Source organism: Salminus brasiliensis, chromosome 11, assembly GCF_030463535.1.
Source record: "Salminus brasiliensis chromosome 11, fSalBra1.hap2, whole genome shotgun sequence".
In the NCBI taxonomy this organism is placed as follows: domain Eukaryota; kingdom Metazoa; phylum Chordata; class Actinopteri; order Characiformes; family Bryconidae; genus Salminus; species Salminus brasiliensis.
The window spans coordinates 1,128,589-1,153,124 of record NC_132888.1 but is presented as its reverse complement, the minus strand read 5'-3'; the positions used below and the strand labels follow the sequence as shown (position 1 = coordinate 1,153,124).

Here is a 24,536-nt window from a genome sequence, read left to right as displayed (position 1 = left end):
TCCACTCGTCTGCGACTCTTTCCACAAAACGAACACGCAAGGTGTTGCGCCCCGGAAGAGGGGTGGGGTACGGGCAACACTATGTAGACATTTTTCTACAGGCGGCAGTGTTGTGTTGGGGCAGAAAAGGTGTCCATAAATATTTGGACATAAAGTGTATGTGACATTATACAGTTATATATATTAGTATATATATATATATGGTAGTATTATATGTGTCTTTATGATTTAAAGTGATTTACTGGAGGAAATGTACAATAGGACCCAATCTAACGCCGTTTAATTGATGTTAGCCTGATTAGCCTCCTCTTACACAATCAACGCAGGCCAGGAAAGTGGGGCTAAGGTCGCAGGGGGCGGAGCCGCACAGGAGCACGTGACCCAACTCGCGTATTTGACTGGATGGAGACAAAATAAGCGACGTGCCAGCACATGTGCACGTGACAAACATGCTTGGCTGCGATTGGCTGCGCGCCTGGAGCGTCTGCTTGTAGGGCGAAGAGCTGAGGACGAGGCTCCGAGGGACCCGAGGCTTTCCTCTGCAGACCAGACCGGACCGGACCGGACCGAGCAAAGCGGACCAGACAGCGGACAGCGGACAGCGGACAGCGGACATGATGATTTTCAGAAAGGTGAACACCCCAGCCTTTATTTCACCGGCTCTGCCCGGCTCTGCCCGGCTCTACCCGGCTCTGCCCGGCTCTGCCCGGCCGGAGCTGCGTTTGCTTTGGGCTGAAGTTGGTGCACCGTCCTGGTGGCGGGGCTGTCCGCTCCACCTTAACTGGCGCAGCTGCTGCTCTCGACTTTGGCTTTTATATGGTAGCGTTTTAGCGTTTGATTCGAATTAGAGCACATTTAAGCCCTATTTCTGTATTATTGTCGTATTTTAAAACGATTTCCAGCAATATTTTAACATTTCTGCATGACTGGTTATATTGTAAACATGCGCTGCTGGACTATTTAAGGTGGACTGTGGTGAACACGGAGCTAACTCACCGTTTTCGTGCACGATTTAACATTAGATCACTAATAATCAGGATTAATGATCGATTATTGCTGATTAGATTATTAATATTAATATAATATAATATAATATAATAATACACTGCGTAAAATTATACTGGTACCGGTACAGGCCAGCACTCCACCAGCTTATATGCCTATATAAGATATAGATTGGATAATTAATTTGGGTATTATTTTAGTTAATACATATTTATGCCTTTTTAGTACTTTATAATTGTGTTTTCAAGTAATTTCCAACGATTTCACCACTTCTGCATGACCACATTGAATGCATGCGCTCCAATGAGAGTTGCACAATTTAAGGTGGACTGGAGAATTTTAAACAAGACTGAGGAACAATATAATAATCATAATAATAATAATAATAATAAGAAGAAGAAAGCAGTAATATACTGCTAAAAGTGTTTGTGCATGTTGTAAGCTGGCTACCTTAAGGCCAGTGTGACCCTGACCTCTGCCCCAATTGAACAGGACTGACTTCGGCCTTAAATTAGCTCTCTAACTGAGGACCCTGCTTTGTGACCTTTTCCTTTGTGGGATTTCCTTTGTGATCAGATGACAGAGAACGGTAATGCAGTGTTATAAAGATTTTGTGATGTAAATATCACCGTATCTCCCTCAGACGAGTGTCTAACACACCTGACCTCAGTCATGAAGAGTAGGGACAGGTGTTCGAGCGGTCAGTAGAGGACACAAATGGCTCCAGCTCTTAAACACTGATGAGCCAGAACTTTACGACCTCTCCCGGGTGGCCTGAGATCTGTTACACAGATTGTCTGATGTGGAGAAACGAGCAGAGTGAAGACCGGACATACTTTGATGAGGGTCAGATCATTATGTCCAGACAACTGAGGGTCAGAGTGTCTCCCACACGGCTCCAAGGCTTGCGGTCAGCAGGGTATCTTCCGTGGTCCGAGGAGGTATAGAACATGAAGCTCCCCTGAGGCTCATCCCGTCTCGAAGGAACTGACTGAAGGTCTTCTGCAGCACAAGATCAGAAATCATTAAGGGTACGGTTAGGGATTATTAATTATTAAAATTAGGGACGCACCGATCCATCTTTTTCTGTTCCTGTTCCGATACAGATACTGATACATGCACTTTGCGTATCGGCCGGTACCGATCCGATACTATTGTTGAATAAATAAATCATATATCTCGCCATCTGGGACTTAAGGCCTCAGGAATGACGTAATCTTTACTTCACTAACTTTGTAAAAACAAACTATAACCAATTAACACCAATATAAATGACCCCAATTTCTGTTTATTGGTCACTAAAATATAAATATAATAACTGTGCTGGACCTCGGCACACTGCTGTCTGGGCTCAGGACTTTTATTCTGAAATTCGAAGCCTGTGAGAGTAAAGCGGAGCTAGCAGCCCCTCCCTTCTCAGTTCTCCTTATATGGAAGGTGAGCTGGAAGGTGAGCTGAATTGCTTGCTGAGAGATGATGATGATGATGATGGTGGTGGTGATGCTGCTGGTGGTGTTGAGGGCACCACACTTGTTGTTTGCAATTTTTGCATCACATCTGTAAGTTTCTCTGATCCTGAGTTCTGAAGCCTAGAATACCGGTGGTGTGAGAATCAGGTTCCGTAAAACGGATCAGTCCCTTGGCTCAGACTAATCCGATACCCAAGCGAATTTTGTTAGTATCAGGGCCGATCTCTGATCCTAGTATCGGATCGGTGCATCCCTAGTTATGTGAGTAAGAAAAGTGTCACAACACGCAGTGCAGCGCCCCCTGCTGTGTAGGGGGCTGTGTAGCTGAACCCTGGTCAGAGTGCCCATGCCGACCCCTGTCCACTGTTTCCTACAATGAATACAGAAGTGTCCGAAATGGTCTTCTGAACGATGGAAGAAGATGGTCTGGTCTGTGTCCTGTTTTCAGGAGGTGCCAGAACAAGTCCAGTTAGCCCAGTTACTTAACTTGCAGGACTCAATGGATCTGCTGAAACATCAGGTTTACAGGTTTAGTGTGGAGATAATGCAGTGTTTGGACTAAACTGGGAGCCCTGACCGACACGGAGAAGAGTTTTCGGAAACGTGTGATTAAGCAGAACTGATGGAAGATGAACCCAGCGGTTTGTGTGCAGGTTTTGCAGGCTGGGGTCCAGACGGGTCGGCGGTTTCAGAGCAGTGGAGCTGCAGCAGGAGCTCAGTTAGCCAGTGCAGCAAAAGCGTCCCATGGAGGAATCTCCTTTGGTATGTGGCCGTATCACATTGTCACAGGTCAGCACCTCTGAGTGTCTGTGATTGTACATGGAGATGATTCAGTGTATCTGGTCAACAGAATTAACTGACCAACAGAAGGAATTCCAGGAAACGGCCAGGAAGTTTGCACGGGAGGAGATCGTTCCAGTCGCCTCGGACTATGACAAAAGTGGGGAAGTGAGTTTGAATTTGGGGCTTCAGAGCTTCTTTCATTTATTTATTTATTTATTGGTTTTACTTAAAATGAATCTGTAAATTATAAATAATCCTGTGTGGCTCCTCTCGTCTCCCCTGCAGTATCCAGTTCCTCTCATCAGGAGGGCGTGGGAGCTGGGACTGATGAACAGTCATATTCCGGAGGACTATGGTACGTCAGTGTGTACTTAAACACTGTTAGGGTGAGGAGAGTCCAGTGGGAGCGAGGGTCCTACTCACTTAACTACACTTAATCCACTACACTGTTACACTGCTTTTTTATATATATATAATGTGTGTGTGTGTGTCTGTGTGTTGTGTATGTATGTGTATTTATTTGTTTATTTATTTATTTTCTCATATATATGAGAAAATATATATTTACATTTCTGTATAGAACGTGTTCTCATCACAAACAGAACAGATAAACAAGTTTGGAGAGGAAACGGAGCTGAAATATGGGGCTGGTTCAGTGCTCCAGGTCAGTTCTGGTTGGTAACTGGTTGTATGGTCATTGTTCCAGGTGGACTGGGTCTGTCCAGCTTCGATGCTTGCCTCATCACAGAGGAGCTGGCTTATGGATGCACAGGAGTGCAGACAGCTATTGAGGCGAACTCTCTGGGAGTAAGTTGGGAACGTTTAACTGAACCTCCTCCTCATCCTCTTAACCTTCGCCATTAAAGGCAGTTGTGGATAAACTAAAACCCTCAAGTTTTATACCACAATGTTCAGAGCAGTCTCAGCTCTCACTGTAATCAGACACTGTAATCAGACACTGTAATCAGACAGTCACCTAGAGCGAAGAGCAAAGAGATAATCTGACCCCAAACCTGAAAAAATGAAGTCTGATTCAGAAATCTTTCATATGGCCTGTAAAAACATCCCTTTCCTGATGTGGATGAGTTGACTTGGTGCTTAGCGTCACTAAAGCAGTGGAGTGTCTGAATAAAATTTGTTATAAATGTGTAATAAATAATTAAAATGAAAATTGTCATTCTACAGATACAGACATCAGTATCATCTTCACTGTGTAAAAACCCATAACCACAATCAATGAATAAAAAAAACAAGCTATTCACACTATTTTCTGATTTGATCTGTAAACATATTTATTATTTATAAATTTATTTTAAATTTATTAATTTATTATTATTAGGACAGTCACACAAATCCATCAGTTAGACACGACAGGAGGTAGAAGAGCGTTTCTCTGCCTCGTAACTCTGGATGTGAGGCACGCACAATCTGGCAGTGATTGACCTGTGAACTGTGTTTCTGCGCTCTGTTACTGCTAAGATATGAAGATAGAAACATTGAGAAATATAAGAAATGCATTCGCTGACCCCAGAGGGTTAAACTGTGAATTACAGGAATTTACAAACTGGCCCCTGAACTTGTACTGTTACTCACACTCTGCGCACTCCCGTCCCACAGCAAATGCCAGTCATTATTGCGGGTAACGAGGCTCAGAAGAAAAAGTACCTGGGCAGGATGGTCGATGAGCCGCTAATGTGTGTAAGTGATTTTATTTATATATATATTTTTTTCCTTTTGGACCGTATTTAAAAAAAAAAAAAAAAAAAAAAAGCATAACTGTGAGACGAGCAAAATGGATACAGACCGGGTGGGTAGTACAAAGCAGAGTAGAGGTAAAGTCCCACATTGCACATCTCTTACTGTAAATACACAATTGTTTACTGTGTGTGTGAGACAGGCGTACTGTGTGACTGAGCCGGGGGCAGGCTCGGATGTAGCTGGAGTAAAGACTCGTGCTGTGAAGAAGGGAGACGAGTACATCGTCAACGGCCAGAAGATGTGGATCACCAACGGAGGGAAAGCCAACTGGTGCGTTTACTCCTTTCCTCCCTTTCTCTAAACCCCTGTCTAATGGAGCAGGGTCACGTGATTGGTCAGCTCACTTCATTGATAGATGGTATTAAAATAAATAATTATTATTATTAACATTAATAATGATTTCTACTAAGACTACTTTCTTTGGTGTGTCTCACACAGCAAGTTAACAGTTCATTGAAGGCTAGGATTGAGTTTCCTCGCATCACATGTTATTATATATCTATTATCAATCTCTAACTGCATCCAACTTTATGAATTTTGAACTGCTACCCATATAAAAAGTGCTCAATAAAAAAAGATTAATTTATTATTATTATTACTACTACTACTGATGATTAATAATAAGAATAATTTATTATTATTATTACTACTACTTTGGTGTGTCTGCATCCAACTTTATGAATTTTGAGCTGCTACCCATATAAATTATTTATTATTATTATTACCACTACTACTGATAATAATAATAATAATAATAATAATAATAATTTATTATTATTATTACTACTACTGATGATGATCAATATTATTATTATTATTACTACTACTGATGATCATTATTATTATTATTATCAGTAGTAGTAATAATAAATCATTATTATTATTATTATTACTACTATTACTACTACTTTGGTGTGTCTCAAAAAATTAATGAGCACGCTTCACACAGGTAGCAGCTCAAAGTTCTTCACAGTGGTAATAAAAGAAAGTAATTAAATGAATTGAGTGTGTATTCTAATGAGCAGAGCAGATATTTAAAGACTGAATTAATAATAATAGGTAATAAATGAGGAAATAAAGGTGGATGTTATGAAGGTGGATATGTTTAATGTAATTTCAGATTTTAGGTACAGGGGTTGCTGATGTAGGTCATGCTCTGGTTTTGTGTGTTTTTAGGTATTTCCTGCTGACCCGCACTGACCCTGACCCTAAATGCCCGGCCAGCAGAGCTTTCACCGGCTTTGTCGTGGAGGCGGACACTCCTGGAATTCAGCTTGGCAGAAAGGCAAGAATGTTTCAGCCCCTTTAAACCCAGCGGGGTGGACTCCTGTCCTGTCCTGTCCTGTAGAGCCACAGCTGTGTGGAGTTTAGTGTCCCGCCTCTAATAACATTCATCAGCTAATGATGATGTGTTCACCCAAAGGCCTGTTGATGCTCCTACATCTGCATATCTGCTTAGCCTTACGCTGTGTCCAGTTAATGTGTGCGTAAATACATCACATCCTCTACAGAGACACACTTCTATACACGTTAATACACGCCTACCGTTCCTGTACTGAATGTAGCAGTTTGGCTCCGTAATAAAACTGTCCGAATAATTATGGCCCTGATCTCCGTCCTACTCACTGGCGGGATGGTGTTTGAGATATCGGCATTGTTCTGTGATATTCCTCCTTCTGCCCACAGGAAATGAACATGGGCCAGAGGTGCTCCGACACCCGGGGCATCACCTTCGAGGACGTGAGAATCCCCAAAGAAAACGTCCTGATCGGAGAGGGAGCGGGATTCAAGATCGCGATGGGAGCGTTCGACAAGACCAGGCCTCCGGTAAGACTCCTCTCACAGCAGCTGCACTGCAGCATCAGAGTGGACCATGCCCAGCTGTGCTGTGAGGGGAAACCTGTGGACGCTGTCCGTGCTTAACTGCAACCAGGACGAAGATCAGCAGTTAGAATTAAACTAGCAGAGCTGCACAGTCAGCAGTTAGTGGAGCAGGACAGGGTCATCTTGGGTATTAAATTAAAGATTAAAGGTAGTTATACCACTTCAGACAAACAGGCGTGTCCTCCATGATCACAGCACTATGTAGGTATACCAGTTACATATGAATTAATAACAACCTTATATATGAATGTCTATCAGGCTCTGATTGAAGGTCATTTTGTTTGTGTAGACCATTTACTTTAAAAAAAAATAGTAAATGAAGTAAAAAAAGAAAGTAAAATGCATTTTAGTGGGTCTATAAAAATAACCTAATAACCGTCTGCTTTCAGGTTGCTGCAGGTGCAACAGGGCTGGCCCAGAGAGCGCTGGATGAAGCCACCAAATATGCCCTGGAGAGGAAAACATTTGGCAGGCTTATTGCTGATGTAGGTGATTCCTACCCTGTCCTGAAATCTCTCTACTTGTTTAGGCTTCTTTTGTTTCTAATAAAACATTATAGAGCGCCCCCTACGCTTCCTGTAGTGTATTACAGTCTGTCAGAATGAGCGTGTGGATCATATGATCATTATAGAGCATTATAGAGCGCCCCCTACGCTTCCTGTAGTGTATTACAGTCTGTCAGAATGAGCGTGTGGATCATATGAACATTATAGAGCATTATAGAGCGCCCCCTACGCTTCCTGTAGTGTATTACAGTCTGTCAGAATGAGTGTGTGGATCATATGATCATTATAGAGCGCCCCCTACGCTTCCTGTAGTGTATTACAGTCTGTCAGAATGAGCGTGTGGATCATATGATCATTATAGAGCATTATAGAGCGCCCCCTACGCTTCCTGTAGTGTATTACAGTCTGTCAGATTGAGCGTGTGGATCATATGAACATTATAGAGCATTATAGAGCGCCCCCTACGCTTCCTGTAGTGTATTACAGTCTGTCAGAATGAGTGTGTGGATCATATGAACATTATAGAGCATTATAGAGCGCCCCCTACGCTTCCTGTAGTGTATTACAGTCTGTCAGAATGAGCGTGTGGATCATATGAACATTATAGAGCATTATAGAGCGCCCCCTACCCGGTTTATTTCTGATGGCTGTATAAGCACTAATTTTATTTATTTATTTAATTTCCTCCTCCAGCACCAGGCCATTTCCTTCATGCTGGCGGAGATGGCCATGAAGGTGGAGCTGGCTAGGCTGGCCTATCAGAGAGCTGCCTGGGAGGTGGATGAGGGCAGAAGGAACACTTACTATGCCTCCATTGCCAAAGCCTACGCCGGGGACATCGCCAACCAGGTTGCGACTGACGCTGTCCAGATATTCGGTGGGAATGGATTCAACAGTGAATACCCCGTGGAGAAGCTGATGAGAGATGCAAAGATTTATCAGGTCAGAAAAAGAAAGGCCATTTCTGATGCCCCTCAGTTTGTGGAGGGTTTGAGAAATGAAAAATTTTGCTCACCTCTTTAGTCCTTGTTTATCACAAAAACATGCATCAGTTTAGCCCCGCCCACTCAAACTGAAATTATAGGGAGTGTTTCACCCTGGAGGTGCAGTGCAGAGCAGCCAATCAGAGCAGAGCTCACTTACCCACTTCTTGCAGGTCAGGGTTGCAGTGGGTTTAAAGCCCGCCCAGAATCACCGGGTGCAAAGCAGTAACATCTACTGGACAGAGCACCAGTCCATTCATTTACATACATACAGTCTTATGCAAAAGTTTGTGCACCCCTGGTCAGATTACATGAGGTAAATAAAAGCTGAATTTAACAGATTGGAATAAATATGTATATAATAAATTAAATCTGCCATAACCTTTTCCCAATGTAGAAGACCGAAGAATGAGAGTGTGGATCATATGACCATTATAGAGCATTATAGAGCGCCCCCTACGCTTCCTGTAGTGTATTACAGTCTGTCAGAATGAGCGTGTGGATCATATGATCATTATAGAGCGCCCCCTACGCTTCCTGTAGTGTATTACAGTCTGTCAGAATGAGCGTGTGGATCATATGAACATTATAGAGCGCCCCCTACGCTTCCTGTAGTGTATTACAGTCTGTCAGAATGAGCGTGTGGATCATATGAACATTATAGAGCGCCCCCTACGCTTCCTGTAGTGTATTACAGTCTGTCAGAATGAGCGTGTGGATCATTTGAGTGTTCTAAAGCATTATATTTTCCTAATGTTCTTCAAGTAAACGGTGATTGTGTGTAGAACATTTGCAGCAGTGTGTCCGTAGACCAGGTGTATTGTGTGTAATGTTAGCAGGGGCAGCCAGACTTGTGCATAAAGCTCCCTACACCTCATTTCCTAACTGTACAGTAATAAAAACAGCTGGTTTAATCCTGAGGATACCGTAGCCAGTAGTGTAATCAGACCATGACCAGATATTGTAGGATGTATGAAAATTGAGGATATGAGCCCTTTAATGTACTGAAACATTTTCTCTCTGTTTATTTATTTATTTTTTTGTGCTTTTCAGAAATGTTTATGGTCTCCTTCTCTTTTCAGATTTATGAAGGAACGGCTCAGATCCAGAGACTCATCATCTCGCGTGAGCATCTTGGGAAGTATAAGCAGTGAGCGTGTCCCAGCACTTCCCCAGCAGGAGCACTTCTTCTTAGTTTTAAGGGGTAGTTTGATATGACTTGTGTATTTAATGGTTGTAATCATAAGGAATCTCTGCAGGCAGTTAAAATGAGCCACTGTTCAACATTCATTCTCATAGCCATATCCTGTTATTGATAAAGCCTCTCTTCCATAGTCTCACTTTTGGGCCGTGTGCCGTTAAGGTAGTATGAACAGCTGGGTTGTAATGCTGACCGCAGTAAAGCCGTCCTGCCTTTAGAACAGGGTCTTTCTGTCCTCTACAGCTCTGAGGGATGTTTCTGCGCATGGATGTATGGATGGATTGGTGCCAGTATCATTTTTGCCTTAATCATATCGACTCGCTCATGTTTTGTATATTCTGTAGGACCTGTAATGTCGATGAAATGGTTAACTGAACAAAACGTTTTTCTAAGTGGAATGCATTCCGGAAATTAATAAAGATTAACAATAATGAAACTGTTATTATTTATGTGACTCATTATTGTTGGTGGTGTTGTAAATGAACTGAGAAAAAAAACTAATGTATTTACAAATTGTTTATACAGATAAACTGCATGTCCAAATGTTTGTGGACACCACTTCTAATAAATGCATTCAGCTACTTTAAGCTGCACCCATTGCTGACACAGATGTGCAAATGCACACACAGCTTGTCTAGTCCCTGTAGAGAAGAAGTACTGCCAATAGAATAGGACTCTCTGGAGCAGATCAACATCATGACCCTATTGGCTCCATGCTGCCTAATAATGCCAGGCGTGGGCTAGAGGGGTATAAAGCCCCCCAGCATTGAGGAGCTGTGGAACAGTGGAGGAACTGTGTTCTCTGGAATGATGGTGGTGGAGCTTCACCCAGTACTTTTAGATGGGATGAGTTGGGGATCAATCATCCTGACCTCACTAACGTTAATAAATCAATAACTCACAGCAATGCTCCTCCTCCAAAATCTAGTAGAAAGTAGAAACAATGAATGAGCTGCTGTCCCAATGCTTTTGTCTAAATAAAACATAACATTTTATATATATAAAATGTATAATTGTATTTGTAAATATGTATGTATATAGGTAAGCTCTAGCAGCTGATATCTCACTGATATAAAACATAATATTATATTTATTAATTTATTTTTGTAAATATAAGTCAGGGGCTTAAAGTAAGGGTTTTATACGTTTTATAGAGGAAATAAACCAAGCACAGTATCTGAAGTGAAATATTGATCTAATATTAATCTCCTTTTTGATCATTTTGGTGTATAATAAGCCATTAAAGCTCCAGTGTGAGAGAGATGAGCTAGGACAAAGATATTTTCGTCACAAATTTACTGAATGAATTTAAAAGAATTGAATGAAAATACTGTGAAAAAAATTTGTATTAATAATTATAGACATAATATTTAGCTCGGCTTCGTAACATTAACGTAATCGTAAAATGTCCCATAAGAGTCACTGTAGTGACGTAGCCGGCTAGCGCAGTCGTAGCTTTAGCCTTAGCTGTGGACCAGGATGGTGAGTGATTCTGCTGTTATTAATATGGTTTATTTACTGTTATTAATGTTAGAATGAGCAGATTTGTCTTTTCAGTGCGTGTTAGGCTGTTAGATGTTTAAATGTTTGTATACAAGGTTAACCAGGGCGACTAAATTAATCCAAATGCGGGTTATTGTCCTATTCCTCAGCGTCTTGTTGGAATTATCCGTTCCACCTTAAATGCTGCAGCAGTTACATTGGGGCGCCTCAGGCGCCCCAATGTAACTGCTGCAGCATTTAAGGTGGAACGGATAATTCCAACAAGACGCTGGCGAATAGGGAGCAAACGTTTATATTGGTTGATTTAAAGACAGTAGCTAGGTGTTTCTAATAAAGTGGCCAGCACAAGCTAGGTGTTTCTAATAAAGTGGCCAGCACAAGCTAGGTGTTTCTAATAAAGTGGCCAGCACAACCTAGGTGTTTCTAATAAAGTGGCCGGCACAACCCAGGTGTTTCTAATAAAGTGGCCAGCACAAGCTAGGTGTTTCTAATAAAGTGGCCGGCACAACCCAGGTGTTTCTAATAAAGTGGCCAGCACAACCCAGGTGTTTCTAATAAAGTGGCCAGCACAACCTAGGTGTTTCTAATAAAGTGGCCAGCACAAGCTAGGTGTTTCTAATAAAGTGGCCAGCACAACCTAGGTGTTTCTAATAAAGTGGCCGGCACGACCTAGGTGTTTCTAATAAAGTGGCCAGCACAACCTAGGTGTTTCTAATAAAGTGGCCGGCACAACCCAGGTGTTTCTAATAAAGTGGCCAGCACAACCCAGGTGTTTCTAATAAAGTGGCCAGCACAACCTAGGTGTTTCTAATAAAGTGGCCAGCACAAGCTAGGTGTTTCTAATAAAGTGGCCAGCACAAGCTAGGTGTTTCTAATAAAGTGGCCGGCACAACCTAGGTGTTTCTAATAAAGTGGCCAGCACAAGCTAGGTGTTTCTAATAAAGTGGCCAGCACAAGCTAGGTGTTTCTAATAAAGTGGCCAGCACAACCTAGGTGTTTCTAATAAAGTGGCCGGCACGACCTAGGTGTTTCTAATAAAGTGGCCGGCACGACCTAGGTGTTTCTAATAAAGTGGCCAGCACAAGCTAGGTGTTTCTAATAAAGTGGCCGGCACAAGCTAGGTGTTTCTAATAAAGTGGCCGGCACAAGCTAGGTGTTTCTAATAAAGTGGCCGGCACAACCTAGGTGTTTCTAATAAAGTGGCCAGCACAAGCTAGGTGTTTCTAATAAAGTGGCCAGCACAAGCTAGGTGTTTCTAATAAAGTGGCCAGCACAAGCTAGGTGTTTCTAATAAAGTGGCCAGCACAAGCTAGGTGTTTCTAATAAAGTGGCCAGCACAACCTAGGTGTTTCTAATAAAGTGGCCAGCACAAGCTAGGTGTTTCTAATAAAGTGGCCAGCACAAGCTAGGTGTTTCTAATAAAGTGGCCAGCACAAGCTAGGTGTTTCTAATAAAGTGGCCAGCACAAGCTAGGTGTTTCTAATAAAGTGGCCAGCACAAGCTAGGTGTTTCTAATAAAGTGGCCAGCACAAGCTAGGTGTTTCTAATAAAGTGGCCAGCACAAGCTAGGTGTTTCTAATAAAGTGGCCAGCACAACCTAGGTGTTTCTAATAAAGTGGCCAGCACAAGCTAGGTGTTTCTAATAAAGTGGCCAGCACAAGCTAGGTGTTTCTAATAAAGTGGCCAGCACAAGCTAGGTGTTTCTAATAAAGTGGCCAGCACAACCTAGGTGTTTCTAATAAAGTGGCCAGCACAAGCTAGGTGTTTCTAATAAAGTGGCCAGCACAAGCTAGGTGTTTCTAATAAAGTGGCCAGCACAAGCTAGGTGTTTCTAATAAAGTGGCCAGCACAACCTAGGTGTTTCTAATAAAGTGGCCAGCACAACCTAGGTGTTTCTAATAAAGTGGCCAGCACAACCTAGGTGTTTCTAATAAAGTGGCCAGCACAAGCTAGGTGTTTCTAATAAAGTGGCCAGCACAAGCTAGGTGTTTCTAATAAAGTGGCCAGCACAAGCTAGGTGTTTCTAATAAAGTGGCCAGCACAAGCTAGGTGTTTCTAATAAAGTGGCCAGCACAAGCTAGGTGTTTCTAATAAAGTGGCCAGCACAACCTAGGTGTTTCTAATAAAGTGGCCAGCACAAGCTAGGTGTTTCTAATAAAGTGGCCAGCACAAGCTAGGTGTTTCTAATAAAGTGGCCAGCACAACCTAGGTGTTTCTAATAAAGTGGCCAGCACAAGCTAGGTGTTTCTAATAAAGTGGCCAGCACAAGCTAGGTGTTTCTAATAAAGTGGCCAGCACAAGCTAGGTGTTTCTAATAAAGTGGCCAGCACAAGCTAGGTGTTTCTAATAAAGTGGCCAGCACAAGCTAGGTGTTTCTAATAAAGTGGCCAGCACAAGCTAGGTGTTTCTAATAAAGTGGCCAGCACAAGCTAGGTGTTTCTAATAAAGTGGCCAGCACAAGCTAGGTGTTTCTAATAAAGTGGCCAGCACAAGCTAGGTGTTTCTAATAAAGTGGCCAGCACAACCTAGGTGTTTCTAATAAAGTGGCCAGCACAAGCTAGGTGTTTCTAATAAAGTGGCCAGCACAAGCTAGGTGTTTCTAATAAAGTGGCCAGCACAAGCTAGGTGTTTCTAATAAAGTGGCCAGCACAAGCTAGGTGTTTCTAATAAAGTGGCCAGCACAAGCTAGGTGTTTCTAATAAAGTGGCCAGCACAAGCTAGGTGTTTCTAATAAAGTGGCCAGCACAAGCTAGGTGTTTCTAATAAAGTGGCCAGCACAAGCTAGGTGTTTCTAATAAAGTGGCCAGCACAAGCTAGGTGTTTCTAATAAAGTGGCCAGCACAAGCTAGGTGTTTCTAATAAAGTGGCCGGCACAAGCTAGGTGTTTCTAATAAAGTGGCCGGCACAAGCTAGGTGTTTCTAATAAAGTGGCCGGCACAAGCTAGGTGTTTCTAATAAAGTGGCCGGCACAAGCTAGGTGTTTCTAATAAAGTGGCCGGCACGACCCAGGTGTTTCTAATAAAGTGGCCGGCGCGACCCAGGTGTTTCTAATAAAGTGGCCGGCGCGACCCAGGTGTTTCTAATAAAGTGGCCGGCGCGACCCGGGTGTTTCTAATAAAGTGGCCGGCGCGACCCGGGTGTTTCTAATAAAGTGGCCGGCGCGACCCGGGTGTTTCTAATAAAGTGGCCGGCGCGACCCGGGTGTTTCTAATAAAGTGGCCGGCGCGACCCGGGTGTTTCTAATAAAGTGGCCGGTGAGGAAGCGCACTCTAGGTGTTTCTAATAAAGTGGCCGGCGAGGAAGCGCAACCCAGGTGTTTCTAATAAAGTGGCCGGCGAGGAAGCGCAACCCAGGTGTTTCTAATAAAGTGGCCAGTGATGAAGCACATTTTAGGTGTTTCCACTTATTGGCCACTTTATTAGAAACACATTATAGGAGGGTGTATATAATATAGGTAGCCTGTATTGGTCATTATTTCGGACAGAGGACTGACCACATGATCACGGCCACCTCTTTCGTCTTGCAGGGGACCCAGATAAAAGACGTGGTCATCAAGCCTGACGCTCCCAGCTCTCTCTTCCTGGATAAGCATGCTGACTATATCGCGGCCTACGGCTCCAAAAAAGACGATTACGTAAGTAGTTGGAATTTAAACGGTAGATCTGTGTGATAACACCCCCCCCCCCCCCCCCTCCCACTGGATTATGTGGTTTCTGACACTGCACTGACTCCGTTATCTAGAACTTGGGCTGATGGTGCGAAGCAGAGCTGTGAATCTGGTCAGACTCCGGCTGTTTCACCCTTCTCCTCATTACAGGAGTACACCCTGTCCGAGTATTTGAGGATGAGCGGTATTTACTGGGGTCTCACTGTGATGGATCTGATGGGTCAGCTTCACCGCATGAATCGAGAGGAGATCGTCGACTTCATCAAATCCTGTCAGCACGACTGTGGAGGGATCAGCGCCAGCATCGGCCATGACCCGCACCTGCTCTACACGCTCAGCGCCGTACAGGTCACACAGCCTGCAGTTCACTCTGCACAGTCCACCATTAGTTCATACTTAGGAACCAACTCTCAGATTTGCTGAGAATATATTATTATTATTGTTTTTATTATTATTATTTATTTTACCTTGACCTCACAAGTTCATCCTCTAAAATGATCAGTTTAAACAGTTGAGTCACAGAATCAGAATCTAATTTAACAGGATTAAAATGGAGATTCTTAAAGTCCTGTTATTTTCTACATGGGAAATGACGGCCTTCTGGCATCACACCGGCTGTTTCCTCCACCGCTGCTTTTCTGAGCACTTTGAATTTACCTGAATAATGAAAAATTACAAATGCTGTTTATTATAAGCTGTAAATGCAGCGATGCAGCTTAATTAAAATGGCTTTGGAACAAAACAATGAAGAATGTCTTGTGCTTCCTCGCTGGCCACTTTATTAGAAACATTTAGGTTGTGCTTCCTCGCTGGCCACTTTATTAGAAACACTTAGGTTGTGCTTCCTCGCTGGCCACTTTATTAGAAACACTTAGGTTGTGCTTCCTCGCTGGCCACTTTATTAGAAACACTTAGGTTGTGCTTCCTCGCTGGCCACTTTATTAGAATTGTGGCACTGAGTGGTATGGTGTTGGTTTTGAGAGTTGGTTCTGAGAAAGGTAGAACTGGTACCATAAAAGTGCTCACTTTTAATACCCAGCTCTGTCTAGCAGGATATTTTCTCCAGAGCACAGGTGTTTACATCCAGTCCCACAGCTGAGTGGCCTTTCTGCTTCAGTCCACTAAATTCAGCTCATTAACACATTCATAAAGCACTATGGCTAAATCCTGTATCAGTGTAAATCCGATTCCATTCTCTCATTTGAAATGAAGTCTAATACGATTGAATTAAGAGTTGAACAGAACTCTGAAGTTTAGGCCACCGTGCTTTTGAATAAATCTGTATTTCTTATTTTCCAGATCTTGACGTTGTATGATAATGTTAAAGCCTTAGATGTGGACAAGGTTGTGGATTATGTCCGAGGACTTCAGCAGGAGGACGGTTCATTCGCAGGAGACAAATGGGGTATTTCTCTACTGCTCAGTGTTTGAACTCTTAAATGAAAAGAGTAATTGGTAAAAGGTAATTGTAGAACGTTACCCTGTGTCTTTTTTTTGTTTGTTTGTAGGTGAGATAGATACCAGGTTCTCCTTCTGTGCAGTAGCAACACTGGCATTACTGGTAAGAACGCCTGAAACATTTTAATCTGCATACTTCTGTTATATTTTGGTGTGAAGATGAGCTTAAAGTAGATCATTATACTAGAAATAGGAGTCTTACTTAAGGACTCTGATGTGGTGGTGGGCTTGTCCAGTCAGGCACTCAAACCCTAGTCTGCCAGGGGGGAGGCGGTGGTGTTTCACACTACACTACAGGCCACTAATACTAAGCTTAACTAGGGTCTGACCCTCATATACTTTTATGACTGATTACAAAGCTGTAAAAATCCCAATTACTGAAATATTGGGTGTATAAATTGATATATTAATAATAATGGTCATAATAATAATAATAATAATAATAATAATAATAATAGTATATTATAGCTGTGATCGCTGTGAAATATCACCGCTGTGTAAAATACCATTGGGCTTACAGTTACTACACTTCTCTGTTCTGGTGTTTAATATAATGTTATGTACAGTGAGCTGCTAGTTATCAGTACTTTACTGGATGGAGACTGACATGGTCAGCTAACCAATGTATTGTAGAGGCCCGAACAGTGAGCACAACCCCAGTGCTGTTAAGCCATTTTTAAGTTAGCTCTGCTGTTCTGTTGGTGGTTGGTGTGGCGCAACAGATAACACCACTACCTGCCAGTGAGCTACCTCACCACATCGATTCCAGACTATGCTGCGCTACACCAATAAGAGTCCTTGGGCAAGACTCCGAACACTACATTGGCTCACCTCTGTAATACCAGTAACATTGTAAGTCGCTCTGGAGAAGAGCCTCAGCTAAATGCAGATAATGTAAATGTAATGTAATAACTCCAGAAAAACCCAACATATTGAGATACGCAACATCCATTCTAACAATGTCTTCTATTATCGGGATGTTGATGAAGGTTATGGAGATCACTCACCTTTCCTCCTGCTGTTTCAGGGCAGACTGGATGCTGTGGATGTGGAGAAGGCAGTGGAGTTCGTTCTGTCCTGTATGAACTTTGACGGGGGGTTCGGCTGTAGGCCCGGCTCTGAGTCTCACGCTGGACAGGTGAGGCTTCTTTAGTGTGGGTTTTACGCTACTGGCTTCAGTAAACACACACACACACATACACACACACACACACACACTCTTCTCCATCAGTATAAATTCAGAAGGCGTGAGTAGTGTTTAGGGGTGTGAAAAATGCATCAGTGAAATTGATTGGTCCAGCTTACTGTTGCTAATGACACACAAATGATCAATTCTATTATTATTGATCAGGGGACGCAGCATCAGTAAGCTCTGATATGCAGGGGAAGTAATGATCAGAGCAGAAATTCAGTGATCGGACTTCAGCTCAGAATAAATTAAATAAAGGTATGATAATAAGAAAGACCTCCAGCTCTACCATTGATGCTGAAGGTGATGGACAGCTTTTGCTTACTTGAATCAATTCTGTAATTTTCCTCCTGGGATTAATAAAGTATTTCTGCAGTGAATAAATACAACACAGACCAGCAGAACATGCAGTTCAGTAGGTCCCCTCATGCTGACAAAACAGCAGATCCTTTAAGTCCTGTAAGTTGTGAGGTGGATGGGGCCTCCATGAGCATTAGTCCTTGGAGCACTTTTGGTAGGTACTGACCACTGCATACTGGGAGGAACACCTCACAAGACCTGCTTGCTGACGTTCTGGTGGAGATGTTCTGACCCGGTCATTGTTTGGAACATCACAGTTTGGGTCTTGTCAAAGTGTCTCAGATTCATCACCTTCATCACCTTTAAGACCAGACCGTTCACTCACTGCCTAATATGTAGATCAGGAGCCACTGGAACCAGATCACCAGTGGTGTTCACTTCAGCTGCCAGTGGTTTTAATGTTATGACTAATCAGTGTAATATCTGTGAATTAAGCCATATCCTACAGAACTGGAATATCTCCGCTTGTCTCTGTTTCTGCAGATTTACTGTTGTACGGGGTTCCTGTCCATCACCGGGCAGCTCCATCAGGTGAACGCAGATCTGCTGGGCTGGTGGCTCTGTGAGAGACAGCTGCCGTCTGGAGGCCTCAACGGGAGACCAGAGAAGGTGTCAGCATCACAACCATGAAGACATTTCCATACAGTATTTACATATCATCCCTCACAACCCTCCAGAATCTCCAAACAGAAGGACTGAACCTTCTGTCTTAACCTTCAATGGAAGTGTGAATAGATGTTATTGTCAGTCATTTTGGAGCATTTCTATTGGTTCAAAAAACAAATGGAGGTTTAAGACTTTTGCAGTATGTAGAAATACACATATCTATGTTTATCTAGTGTTTCTGCTGCATATCTTTATTTTAAGTTATAGACATTACCGCTGCAGCTGGTTCTGAATTTTTGCGAAAGTCGTAATTACGAAACTCTACAGAGGGAGGAATGATGACCTGGGCTGTGTCCAGAATCTTTTGCTACTCCTCCTCCTCCTCTATGCCTGCTCTTCCGGAAGAAGGTGGAGGAATGGAGGAGAGGAAAGGAGCAGGAGGAATGGAGAGGAGGAGCAGTAATTGGAGAAATGGAATAGCTGATCCCTTTTCGATATGATGTTGAACTGAGCCAATCACAACACTCGCTTTCAGCACACCCCTAGTACTGCCTGGCCAATCACAGCTGTTGTTTTGAGCAGCGCATATACGACAGCTCTGTCCATCTGACTGCAGTGAATTCAACTCCTGCGCTTTGCAGAGATACAGTAAACAGTATCATCTAAATATAGTCATATAAAATAAAATATGCTAATATAAAATAATAATAATAATAATAATAATAATAATGTAATAACTTTAAATCAGGCCATTAATAAAGTTTAACTGAACGGACAGTACCTGTGGTTGTGTTCACTGCATAAAGCACATTTCAGCTCAGTTCCAGTGGCTATATCAGCCAGGTGTAAATAAGCACAGGGGTGTGTTAGTTTATCTCTACATTTCTATTATTGATCATTATATTTATTGATCATTATATTAGATAAGTAATATTGGTAAATATAGACGTTTATGACTTGTGTTGCTTTCTCCATTTCCCCGTGGTCTCTGGGCGTGCAGCAGTGAGGTGACTCCAGAATCTTTAAAAGACCTCCTGGGTAGGACATTCTTATGTCTCCTCTGCTGGAAGCCACGGGGAAAATGGAGAAGGCAACACACATCATAAACGTCTATATTAACTAATGTCACTTATCTAATATAATGATCAGTAAATATAATGATCAATAATAGAAATGTAGACTCCCCTGCCTATTTATTTTCACCTGGCTGATATAGCTACTGGAACTGAGCTGATATGTGCTTTATGCAGTGAACACAACCACAGGTACTGCCTGTTCAGTTAAACGTTATTAATGGCCCGATTTCTAACAAGTTATTATTATTATATTTTAGATATTTTAGTTAGGAGTTTAATTCACTGCAGTTAAATGGACAGAGTTGTTGTATATGTGCTGCTCTATGCAACATCTGTGATTGGCTGGGCAGTACTAGGGGTGTGCTGAAAGCGAGTGTTGTGATTGGCTCAGTTCATCACTCGTCAACATCCTATCTAAAAGGGATCAGCTGTCCCATTTCCCCAATTACTGCTCCTCCACCTCCTTCTTCCGGGAAGGGAGGAGGAGGAGTAGCAAAAGTTTCTGGACGCAGACGAAGACAGGGAGAGCAGAGAAAAGAAGTGTAGATTAAACTAGCCAGCGTTAAGTCAGAGAGGGTGACTGTGCATCGACACAGGAGGCGTTACTAAAGCCGCAGTAGATCACTAGTGTCACCAGCCCTGTACAGCTCGTAGCTTACAGCTGGAAAACAGCCAGCTCACCGTGGGTGAAAGATGCTGTATGTATAAATGAGTCTGAATGAATACTGTGTGAAGTTTGTTTAGAGGTCCAGTTTCACTGCATTTCATCTCTCTCATCATATTTAATCATTTCACCAGTTTGGGTCAGTCTCTCACAGCTGCTCATAAAACCTCCTTGAGGAGAGAGCTGTACAGACATGCTGGTAGCCTGTTTAAGGTGGTTTTGCGTGCAGGCCGTTCATTAGTGTGTTACTGTGTTGTGTTTAGTTGCCGGACGTCTGTTACTCGTGGTGGGTTCTCGCCGCGCTGAAAATCATCGGCAGAATTCACTGGATCGACAAAGCCAAGCTGCGGACCTTCATCCTGGCCTGTCAGGACGAGGAGACGGGAGGATTCGCTGACCGACCAGGAGACATGGTGAGGTTTAAATAAGGGTAATATTAGTGTATAATAACCGACCTTAGATGTCTTAGGTGTGTGTTTGGAGACAATGTGTACATTAGGCTGATCTCATAAAGCTTCCACAGCTTCCTATTACACTGTAATGAATACACCCCTCAAATATGAGAAGAACTCATTTGTCAAGACTTCAGCAGCTTCATGCTCTTACACAAGGCTGTACAGAGACTGCTAAGCAGCCACCAGCTGTGCGCCATTTAGATTATACCCTTATATTAGATTAGATTAGATTGGGTTAGACTTCATTGTCATTGAGAAAGTCCAAGTACAAGCCAGAGGAACGCAGTAACACCAGACAGTATACAAATATAGTAGAAATTACAGAATGACTCGACTCGTTCAATATGAGTAATAAAAGGAATGTCCTGATCCATTATTTATTGATTTTTGATTATTGTCTGATACGAATCCAATATACACAGCCATATAATTCAGATATGCAGGTCTACAGTTAATCGCTGGGATGAGTCTGTAGAACCTATATATTTTTTTTCATTGACCATAAACTAGTACTGATTTTAATCCAGTTTAAAGAGGCTGTGCCATTTAAGGTGGAGCATGATATTTGAATAAGAAACTACACCATCATTCAAATGTACCTTCTACACTAATTAATGTGGAACTGAATATGCAAATACAGACCTGCACCATTTAACTGTAACTGCTGAGCCATTTAAGGTGGAACAAAATATTAAAATGTGATTCTGCACCATATAAGATGAAATGCAATATTTAAATAAAGGACAGTTTATTCTTCCGAGTCGAATCTACCTGCACTTTAGCCAGACGCACTCCTCCCCATGCACTTGGTCTGCTTGGTAGGACGGACGTGGACCATGGCTTGTGCGTACACTGAGGTTGGATAAATGGTTGCACATGATGAACCAGTCATCAAATCTACCTGCTTTTCCTCGTCCGTGTCTCTCAGTGGCCGGACAAGCACAGACTATTCAGCCTCCTCAATCGCCTCGGTTCCGGGGCCATACGGACTCTCCTCTCCTCCCCCAGTGGCTTCTCTCTCTCTTTTGCTGCAGTTTCTTGTAATTCACTCCGGTTCAGTCGCCGTCGTTTGTAATACGCCTGGAGAGTCAACACCGCCCCCTCGTCAGACTGGTGTTTTGCCTGCAGAACGACACATTGCGCAACTAAGCACAAGTAAAATCCCCACTATGGCGTAGGATAGGCCATAGACTCAATAAACAACCTCAGCTGCTGCACCATTTAAGGTGGAATGAGATATTTAAATAGGAAACGGCATAATTTGAATACAACTAGAAAATCCTCAAAACTAGAACGCTCCTCACTGCTGCAGGCTGGGAGTAATGTCTGTTTATAGTGCCTCTGCTACAGGATCAGAAGTGGATACTGGATGCCTGAATCAGCCCAGAAATCCCAGGAACAACATTATTAATATTAATTAAAAAAAGAAATTATTACAAAATTACAAAAAATAATTCCAGCAACATTATTTATAAAAAAACAAAACAAATCTTACTAGTATATTAATGAATTATAAATCCCAGTAATTATTTTTAATTAATTAAAAAAGGAATCAATTATAGTATTTTTTTGTAATTAAAATGTGATATATTAGTAATAGCAATAGGGCTCCTGTATTCAACCATGATCAGCCAGTATCCCATCCACGGCTCAGCTGCAGAGCAGTGATTTACCATTGAGGATTCCTCTCGGTCCGGACTTGGGGCTCAGTCTGGGTCTGGGAAGCTAAACCTCCGCTTGTCTTTGTCTGCGCAGGTGGATCCTTTCCACACTCTGTTCGGAGTGGCTGGACTGTCTCTTCTGGGGGATGAGCAGATTAAGCCGGTGAACCCGGTCTTCTGCATGCCTGAGGACGTTCTCCAGAGGATCGGACTCCAGCCGGACCTGCTGATCTAAATCTGTAGACCATTGTAGTCAGCGGGCCACAGCACTGCACAGTGCTGCTCTGCTCCAGCTGATTCGGCACATGAAGGGTTTGAAGAAGAAGATGATGAAGATGAGTTGATGAGGGAAATGCTGATCTGTGCAGGGCTGTGGTCCAGATTGGACCATCTCCTTCCCCTTGTTCCTTCTCACCACACTGTTCTGTTGCAGACCCTTCTGTGGAGCACACACACACTGATCGGGGAAGCAGTGGGTATGTGAAAGCTTTGGGTCTTGCTGTTCGGCTCCAGTTCAGGAGAGCCACATTACTGCATAGTTTTCACCTTCAAACACACCAGATTCCTCTGTAAAGCTTGTCCAGCCTAGCAACAGTTGAAGGACACATTTATGGGCGGAGCCTGAGTAGATCAGTTGATGATTATTAAATGAAATGGTTTCACCAGCAGTGTTTTACGTAGGTTCAGAGCGATTGCCTGAAGCCTTGTTCTTGAAGCCGCCCTTAAAATTAACGCTAATTTTAAGTATGTTCAGAATATGTCCAGTAGGGGGCGGGTGATATATTGATCGTGTATAGTGGTGAGGGTGCAAATGAACTGAAATCGGCCGTGATCATATTAACTCTTTCTGTATGTTATTATACGGACATATCTGAGATGAGATAATCAGTCGAACCTCCAGGGTTAACAGCCTCTTAACAAATTCTGCACTGAGGTGTGTTCCCCACACTGGAGTTCCACACTGGTGGTTCTGAGGCCTCTCTGTTTTTCGTGGTGCTTTAAAGCAGTGGTTCCCAGCCCTGATCCTGGAGAACCTTCTGCTCTCGACACATCCTGATCCAGCTAATCGGCTCATTATCGAGCCCTTCCGGAGTGGCCGGCGGTGCGCTGGAGCAGGGAAGCCACTAAAACGTGCAGGACAGGCGGTTCCTCCAGGTCCAGGGTTGGGAACTGCTGATTTAAACCATCTATAGATTATTTATTTAATATTTAATATATATATTAACCATAAATGCTTACTTTAAACTCCTCCGCTGATGAACGTTACGCTTATTTAGGCTCCAAACAAAGATGAATCTTCTGAATTCCAAAACCAGTCTTAGTTCATGTGGTGGCTTTTCAGAACTGGATCTGGGCAGTAAGACGGGACCAGTGATACTGACCACATGGTTATAAAGAGACTGCACTGAGGGCTGTGCAGGTCTTATGAGTGTGATATGAAGTATCGTAAGGCTTTGAAAGCTCTCAGTGGATTGTTTGTATGTAGAGAGGTTAGGGGGGGTTATTTGTCACACTGTTTACATTTAATCACATTTACATTCAGACGCAGAGGCGGTCCAGCGCATCACTTCTGTCAGTGAAGGAAACTGTAGTGTGTACTTTACCCTGTTATTAAAGCCAGGTTTAGCTTCTGAGGCATTTAGTACACGTGAACTAGGGCTGGACCAAATACTAGTATTCTATTATCTAGTCTAGTGATGATGTTGAGGCTTGAAATACAGTAAATACAGTAGAACCCACTGCTGATTATTAATGTGAGCTGGATAAACACTCTGCTGGAGCTACATCTGAATACATATAAACCCTGAACTGCAGACGTGTGTCTGAAGCTTTGGCTCCAGTGTAGGCTGTTTCACAAAGCCTGATTTCTCTGAAAACTCACTGTAATATTATTGATTACTAACCTGGTTTTAGGTCTTGTTCTGGAGCCGGACCCTCGGACATCTCAAACTGCACAAATGTGGCAAATAATGAAATAAAACCTCTTAAATCCAACGGCGTCCTCGTCTGTTTATTGAGGCAGAGAAACCTGAGTAAACAGGTCTTAAAAATCTCAAAATACAGCTTTTAGATGGTTATTTTGGTTATTTTAGTTACCTGAAGAAAAGTAGCTCCTCCAACACCAGCTGGGTCCTGTGTGAAAAAGTAATATCACCCCTTTAGTTACTCAATCAACCAAAGAACCAAGTGTAGTTGCAAGTCAATGAATCTTGATTACTGAATCTGAACATCACTTAAATAGAACCTTACTGGCAGCGTGAGGTAGAGTAATAGCACTGACCAATAGAATGGGACACTCTGGAGCAGC

At 42.7% G+C, this 24,536-nt stretch overlaps 2 protein-coding genes across 2 annotated transcripts; both read left to right on the top strand.

Moving 5' to 3' along the window:
* Positions 1 to 473: 473 nt before the first annotated feature.
* Positions 474 to 10,025, top strand: acadm (acyl-CoA dehydrogenase medium chain). Its single transcript, XM_072691269.1, has 12 exons — positions 474 to 632; positions 3,128 to 3,236; positions 3,325 to 3,422; positions 3,543 to 3,612; positions 3,964 to 4,064; positions 4,875 to 4,955; positions 5,155 to 5,285; positions 6,192 to 6,300; positions 6,702 to 6,842; positions 7,289 to 7,384; positions 8,099 to 8,347; positions 9,471 to 10,025. Exons 1-12 carry the CDS (start codon positions 615 to 617, stop codon positions 9,540 to 9,542), a joined length of 1,275 nt encoding a protein of 424 aa, XP_072547370.1. The 5' UTR covers positions 474 to 614; the 3' UTR covers positions 9,543 to 10,025.
* Positions 10,026 to 11,022: 997 nt separating this feature from the next.
* Positions 11,023 to 24,223, top strand: rabggtb (Rab geranylgeranyltransferase subunit beta). The gene is made up of 9 exons (XM_072690978.1): positions 11,023 to 11,071; positions 14,619 to 14,726; positions 14,910 to 15,107; positions 16,059 to 16,164; positions 16,268 to 16,320; positions 17,245 to 17,355; positions 18,250 to 18,375; positions 20,376 to 20,525; positions 22,323 to 24,223. The coding sequence occupies exons 1-9, from the start codon at positions 11,069 to 11,071 to the stop codon at positions 22,461 to 22,463; spliced, it is 996 nt and encodes a 331-aa protein (XP_072547079.1). The 5' UTR covers positions 11,023 to 11,068; the 3' UTR covers positions 22,464 to 24,223.
* Positions 24,224 to 24,536: the final 313 nt, after the last annotated feature.